General features: G+C 54.8%; 1 protein-coding gene across 14 annotated transcripts in view; it reads left to right on the top strand.

The window, feature by feature from the left end:
- phldb1b (pleckstrin homology-like domain, family B, member 1b) overlaps positions 1–7,787 on the top strand; it is an 80,028-nt gene that overhangs the window by 31,879 nt on the left and 40,362 nt on the right. For all 14 annotated transcript variants that reach the window (XM_036536006.1, XM_036536010.1, XM_036536016.1 and 11 more), the window contains 2 exons: positions 1,467–1,592; positions 5,242–6,695. In XM_036536006.1, coding sequence (XP_036391899.1) covers positions 1,467–1,592; positions 5,242–6,695 — 1,580 coding nt within the window. The remainder of the gene's footprint in view (positions 1–1,466; positions 1,593–5,241; positions 6,696–7,787) is intronic.

The following is a 7,787-nucleotide window of genomic DNA, read 5'->3' as shown; positions in this document are numbered from 1 at the left end:
TACACACACACACACGCACATACATACATACACGCACATACACACACACACACACGCACATACATACAGGCGCATACACACACACACACGCACATACATACAGGCGCATACACTCACACACACATACACACACACACACATACATACATACACGCACATACACACACACACACGCACATACATACATACACGCACATACACACACACACACGCACATACATACATACACGCACATACACACACACACACGCACATACATACAGGCGCATACACTCACACACACATACACACAGAGCTCACACTCCTGTGAGTGTGGGTGCAGATTTCTGGGACGTGGGGGCCAGGCTTTGAGCTCAGGGCCAGCAGTGGGTTTGGACCTGTGGGGCGCCGGTCTGTGGGAGTCACAGTCTGTGAGAGTCACGGTCTGTGGGAGTCACGGTCTTCTGCCACAGCTGCTGGCTAACGGTTTACTGCTGGTCGTTTCCGCGGTAACAGCCATACCTGACAGCATGTTCCATACACACCCTCACCTGTCAGGACCTCCGCCTGGTGCTCTGCCCCCCTCCCTTGCTGCCCCATCCAGGCGAGGGGGGGTGTTATCCACAGCCTGCTGTGCAGAGCGTGCCACACAGATCATTATCCCCACTGACTCTGTGCATTTAGGGTCTCTCTCCCCCTCTGTCTTCATTCCTATGAAAAGAAGATGATTCCAAAATGAGGCTCGTACCCGAAACCTGCCATTTTTAGGGCTCTTCCCAGCATGCCTGGTGGCTGGTTACCCAGCTGATGCAGCAGAAGATGGTTTTCCTACCAGTTTACCCTGTCTAACCCTGTGACAGAGACTGCCTACCAGGTAAAGTTGTGTTGGGTAGTGTTTGCTGTGTCAGTCAGGGGAAAGGGAAAGGTCATTGACCTGCAGTACAGGGGAGCTCAAGCAGAACAGCAGGACAATGGCTCTCACCAGGCTGACATACGAGGGCTTGGCACTTCCAACCGAACACTTTCCCCGGGTTGCATTGTTTCTCCCGCGGTGCCTTTAAAGGTCAGTTTGACAAAAACAATGTGGTGCTGATATGGTGGCCAGACCTGCGCGCTTATGTGCTTTCCTCTGATTGTGACGCAGTGTGTGACGACGCAGTCCCCCTGTCACAGCCAGTGCTGTGTGACTCCCTGCTCCCCTCTCTCTCCCTGACTCCCTGTTCCCCTCTGTCTCTGACTCCCTGTTCCCCTCTGTCTCTGACTCCCTGTTCCTCTCTGTCTCTGACTCCCTGCTCCTCTCTGTCTCTGACTCCCTGCTCCTCTCTGTCTCTGACTCCCTGCTCCTCTCTCACTCCCTGCTCCTCTCTCTCTCCCTGACTCCCTGCTCCTCTCTGTCTCTGACTCCCTGCTCCTCTCTCACTCCCTGCTCCTCTCTCTCTCCGACTCCCTGCTCCTCTCCCTGACTCCTTGTTCCTCTCTCTCTCCAGGCTGCATGCTCTGTTTTGGCCAGTCGGCATTTTTCCGCTTCAACCACCCTGAGGAGGCCCTGAGGATGAAGAACATGTTGCCAGGAGGAAGCGCGGGTTCGAGTGCCCCCCTCAGACCGCGCACAGGTAACACCACCTTCCCATGTACAGTTTCATTACTCTACGGTGAGGGTTTGTAGAATACACTCTGATACTCTTCATGAACGCCCCATAGGCAGTGATGTCAGTGTTAACTTTAGAGTCCTCTGGGTAAACTTTACAGGTGCCGGTGCACTCTGTTAGAGGACACGAGCCATTTCCAGCTTTTTATTTTATTTGTCTGATGCCAAAGGAATTTCACAGCAATCCCAGCAGAGCTTTGTGGATTTCAGTGTACCTGACAGAGCACAGGTCTCAGATCAGTGCTGGGACAGGTGTAAGTGGGTCAGACTGTTGGTGGGAAGGGTGTCTGTGTGAATGGGGATCAGGCCTGCCTGCCACCCGAGCCGCTGCAGCCGTCAGAGCCATGCATGTTTCATAAGGCTGCGGTCACGGCGTGACCTGGAGCAGAGTGTGCATCTGCATCATCATCACACACACACACACACACACTCACACACACAAGCTCTCTCTCTTTCTCTCTCTCTCTCCCTCACACACACACACACACACACACTCACACTCACTCACACACACACACACACAAGCTCTCTCTCTTTCTCTCTCTCTCTCTCTCTCTCACACACACACACACACACACACTCACACTCACACTCACAGAGGCCTTTGCATTTCCTGCTTGGATAATGAGTTCCTACCACATGTATTAAGGCTTATTTTCCACACATATTCTTTAAACCGCATTCCTCAACCTCAGAGGGCAGCTGGAGCTGTGCTCATCCCATAAACCGCACATAATTTTATTACAGTTAAAGCCTTTTAACTTCGTCCCTATTAGACATGATGTCATGTTGTTGTTTAGCTCTTTCAGGGGCTGTTCAGGTTCTGACATTCAGGTTTCAGCCCTACCAGATTATTCTGGCCTGAGGAACAGATGCACAATTTCAACATTTCAGTTCTGCTCTTCACCTGGTTACCTGCCTGCCTCACGCCACGTGTGCACCCTGCCAGCAGCAGAAAGATGAGCTCCCTCGTGATGTCAGCTTAAATTACAGAGCACCTGCAGTCAGAGAGGGAGAGAGGGAGGGCGGAGGAGAAAAAACACATCATTCATATCATACACGTCATTATCTGATGCTGAACACCTGCTCATCTACACATGTTCCAGAGCAGCAATCACTCATTCACCAGCCACTTTCAAACAGGACACAGTTATTAGTTACTATAGCATATGTACGTTCCAATTAGTATGTGACCGTTGCCTGTTCCATGACTGTTAGTGAAACAGTGGAGGGGGAGACAGAGAGAGGCTGAAAGGCAGAAGGCAGGTGAGAGCTGGGAAAAGGCAGAACTGGAGGAGAAGCAGAAAGACAAAGAGACTGAGGTTTAGAGGATGAGACAGGGGAACACGGGTTAATGTGAAAGCGCCGTTTACTCTTTGATACAGACCACACTGTGCCGTCTAACAGCCTGTGGGTTGCAGTACAGACCTGCAGTCTGTCTCCGGAGCTGCTCCCAAAAGCAATGGAACAGTCCTGATGTTCCAGCTCTCACGCTCGGCACCCAGAAGGCCAGCCATCCGCAAACCTTATGGTCCGCAGAGTAAACAAGCCCTCCCAGAATTCAAAGCGGTATCGGGCAGGAGCCAGGGCCAGTATGTCACTCATACTGCAGAAAGCTCTGCTGACAGAGCACTACAGCTCTCTGACACGAATCTGCCACATTCCCTGCTTTTAGCCTCCCCACCCTCACTCCCTGGCTTTTTCGCTCTCTGCAACGAGATTTAGATATTTTTCCCTCCATCCTCCTTCCATCCCTGCCCTGTGTCATTCAGAGAGACTGAGGGCCTTCGTGTCCCCTCTGCTGCGAGCGGTTAAAGCCGATGTCAGACGTCAGTTCAGCATGTGTGAAACGCACTGTACCGTCTGTCAGGGTGTAATGTAACTCGCGTGTGCATACATTTCTGTCGCGGATGTCTCCGGTTTAACATGGCGGTGTTTTATGACTGTTGGCGTGGAGCAGTGTTAGTAGGTGTAGAGCGCAGCCAGGGGTTAGTATAACTTCGTGTGAAGGTTAGGTATGGCACCGTGTTGACCTTTCCAATCGTGCAACATTATTGTCAAACCAGTCCGCTCGGTGACTGTGCTGGACTACAGAGCGAAAATGTGTGGTGTCTCTTTAAGAAAAAGGCAGCGCTAAACGGCCCCGCCCCCGTGCAGCCGGCGGAGGGTCACATCAGCACCACGGAACGGGGGGGCGGGGGGGATGTGAGCGGCAGCGGCGCCTGGCACCCGGAGCCCCGCTGCACGATCCGCGTCGCCGGGCAGGGCGGGCCTCCGCCTGCGGAATCCGAAGCGCAGCCCTTTCTCTCAGCTCGCCTGAGAGCCACGCCGAACGGCTTAGTTTGCAAGCTTATCCTCGTATGTAAGTACTGATTATTACCGCCGCGCTGCTGTGTGATCGGCACGGGCAGGAATGGCAGCAGCTGATGTGTTTAGATGGTCACGGTCAGCGTTTCAAAAATTAGATATGATGTAAACGCGCTTCATCCGTTTGAGATGTACTGTTTATCCATCGGTGCTAACAAAATGCTGGAGAAACCAGTCGTTCATGTGGCTTCTCTTTAAAAAGCGAAACCGACTGAATGATTACATGTTATCATCTGCGTGGACAATGATATGGTCTGACACAGGAAAATATGGCTTATTACGCTGCTGATGTTGGTTATTATGTGTTTCGCAAACAAAACGAGTCCTGCTGAATGACGGTTCCTCGGAGATGGATTGAATCTGTTGCAGATTCAGCGTGAAAGGCCGCGCTTAGGTGTTACTCTCAGCTGAATAAATACTGATGTATTTTTTGTGACGAGTTCTGTTGGACTGCGTTCCGTAATAAGGACAGTACTAAATTCGAGACCACTATTTTTAAAACGCCTCTTTGTGGTCATTTTAATTTTTTATCATTTCATTTTTCATTTTAGGAGGAAATGACTAAAATACTAGGGTCGGTGTGTGAATCGCAAACGGGATTGCATTTCAGCGCATAATTCGGTTTTTTGGTATTTTTCCTTTTAGAGAATCCAGTTTTGTAATCATTAATATGTGACTCTGTTGACTCAGTTGATGTGCGGTTGCAGCGGGACGGTGACACGTCTTACACGTCTGACGGCTGTCAAACTTCACTCTGGTGCGTTAATGAGGGATTGATTTGACTCCGTGCGTAAAGCGCGCATGTTCTGCGCCAGCAGCGTGAGTCCTGCGCTCTGGCGGCCCTGTCCACAGCGCCACGGCGCAAGGTGTCCGAAGGTAGGGCCTGAATTAGTCCTGTGACTCATGCTATAATTTGGTTAGACTGGCACAATTTTCACTGACCTTTATCTACTGAAAGCTCTCTGGTCCCCACCCGCTCCCTTGTGTACTGTGCCGGGTTCATGGAGGGGAAATGGCTTATTATATAATTGTAGTTGAGCTGCAGTTTTAAATTTAGCCCCGACTTTAGATAACAGGAACCTGGAAAGAAATAAGCAGAAACTAAAATGTGTTGTGGTGAAAGTGGAAGCCATTTTTGAAATGAAACAGTGGCTCTATTGAGGCAAGTTGTTGTTAGCACTGCTGTTAGCGCTGCTGTTAGCGCTGTGTGTGGGTGAACTGAGCATGCTCTGTGTGACTCCCGGCAGACTCGCCCGACAGCCTGGTCAATGGGAACCACCCGCCGGGCCCTGCGGAGTGGAAACCGGCCCCGCCCAGGTCCCGCCCTGAGCACAGCACCCTCGTCAGCTCCATCGAGAAGGACCTGCAGGACATTATGGACTCACTAGCGATGGACGAGCCCCAGCCCTCCACCTCTGAGCCACAGAGGGCGTCCCACGCGCCCATCCCGCAGTCTCCGCTATCCCCCGTGGTGAATGGCGGGGGGCGCTGCCTGCTGTCCCCGCCCACCAGCCCGGGCGCCATGTCGGTGGGCTCCAGCTACGAGAACGCGTCCCCGCCCTTCTCCCCTCTGTCCTCGCCATCGGCCGCCAGCAGCGGCAGCTACACCAGCCCCTCCCCTGACCCCGCCCCCGCTCCTGGCTCCGCCTTGCCCCCCGTGCCCGTTCGCTCCTCCAGCTACAACTACAGCAGCCAGCCGCCGGTGCCGCAGCCACGCAGCCTGCTGTCCGGGGGGGCCAGGGTGCCCGACAGCCCACGGCTGCAGAGGAAGGCCCTGCTGGAGGCGCCAGCGAGCCCCACGCCGGCGCGGCGGGCGGGGCAGGAGGCCACGGGGGGGCGGGGCACGGACAGCCCCAGGGTGGCACATGTGCTGCCCTCGCTCTCGGTGTCCGCAGCCCCGGGCGATGCCCTGCCCCTTGGCCGGTCCGCTGTCCCCAGCAGCCCCAGGATGACCCCCAAATTCCCCCCCGCATCCCCCGCGCCCTCCAGCCCCAGGACTAAAGCGGGGTCCCTGCAGGAGCGGCCGCGGAGCCCCTTCCGGGAGGCGGGGCCTGTGGACCGCGGCCTGACCGCCAGCCCCTCCCGCCAGCTGTGCCAGCCCCCCCTGGACCCCGTGGTTCACATCGTGCCCCCCCCACAGCCGCATCCTCGCAGCCTGCAGCCGCCGGAGAGCCCGCGGCTGGGGAGGCGAGCGCTGGAGCCGGGCAGCATGCGCGAGCTGCCCCCCCTCAGCCCCTCCATGTCCCGCCGGGGGGTTCCTGTCCTGCCAGGGGCGCTGCCTGGCACCTCCCCTGCCTCCCGCACCCCCGACAGCCCCTCCGCCAAGCTGGTGCCCGACAGCCCCCGGCTGCGGCGCAAAGCGGGGTCCCCACCTGAGGAGCCATTCGGCAGCCGGGGGGTGCGTGCACGCAGCCCCTCCCCCACCGGCCTGCTGCTGGAGCCCGGCGCCGGCCGCAAGAACAGCTACGGAAACGCCCTGTCGCCCGCCTTCAGCCTGGGCTCGCTGCCCAGCTCACCCCTTTCCAGCCCGCGCGGGCACAGGAAGATGTCGGGGGGTCACAGGGAGCTCCGCCCCACCCACCCCGGCATGCGGGAACGCAAGAACAGCATCACCGAGATCAGCGACAACGAGGACGAGCTGCTCGAATACCACCGGCACCAGAGAGAGGAGCGACTGCGAGAACAGCAGATGGAGAAACTGGTGAGAGAGAGAGAGAAAGAGAGAAAACGCATCACTGTGACTGTGGGAGTGTTAGCATCACTGCAACTGTGGGTCACTACATCACAGTCAGGGTGTTAGGGAACATTACTGTGTCAGAATAAGAGAATTCATCTGAGGAGCTGCCCACATGAGTCTTTATGAAAGTGATATACTGGTTAAGAATTATGATTCTGTAAGTCATTTCTGTCATTGGTCTTCCACAGTTTTTGGTTATTATACAGGAATAGTTTCTCTCCATGTAAAGAGTTAAGCAGGAGCAGGGGAGATACTGAAAGTGAAAATCTGTGATTAAAAACACAAGGAAGGGCAAGTGAAAATGCTCATTTAACGAGTGACTATATTTCCCCTGGCATGGACTCAATATAGCCTCACAATAGCCCCACTGTACCCAAAGTGTAGCCTTAGCATAGCATCAGAGTAACCCCAGTGTAGCCTTAGCATAGCATCAGAGTAACCCCAGTGTAGTCTTAGAGCCATCCTCATGCTAAGCCTTAGAACAGCCTCAGAGTAGCATCCCAGAAGTAAAAACAGGCTCGTGACAGTGGCCTCATACAGCCGGCTCAGCACAGTGTATGTTATGGTAATGTTATGTTGTGGTTGGTGTGATGTTCCTCAGGCTTTGGTAATGCACAGACAGGCTCTGGGCAGTGCTGTTCCTGCTCCGCTGTACAGCTTGCAGCTGGTGACGGGGTTCAGATGGTATCTGTGAGGGTCTGAGAGCGCCAGCGCGGGGTAACTGCAGTTTTTCGGGCTCGGGGGGAAGAATGGCCTTTTGTTTGCAGAGAGGAAATTGGAGTGTGGTGATGCAGACCCACAGCACAGCTCCGCTCCCATTCACAGTTAAACTGCAGACGTGGAATAAATGCCGTGCTCTCGCTGGAAGGCACTGCCGTCTCCATAGCAACCCATTGTTTCCCGTGGCTGGCATTGGAGAGGGGGTGGGGGGGTGGGGGGGTGCAGACATCTTGGTCCAAATCTGTTGTTTGAGCACAGAGACTGAGATGCAAGCTCTTTCATGTCTGGGCGTGTCGTAAAGGCCCTGCTCTGACACCCTGTAATTACGCAGCAGCG

Source organism: Megalops cyprinoides, chromosome 9, assembly GCF_013368585.1.
Source record: "Megalops cyprinoides isolate fMegCyp1 chromosome 9, fMegCyp1.pri, whole genome shotgun sequence".
Lineage (NCBI taxonomy): Eukaryota > Metazoa > Chordata > Actinopteri > Elopiformes > Megalopidae > Megalops > Megalops cyprinoides.
This window is presented reverse-complemented; position numbering and strand designations above follow the sequence as displayed.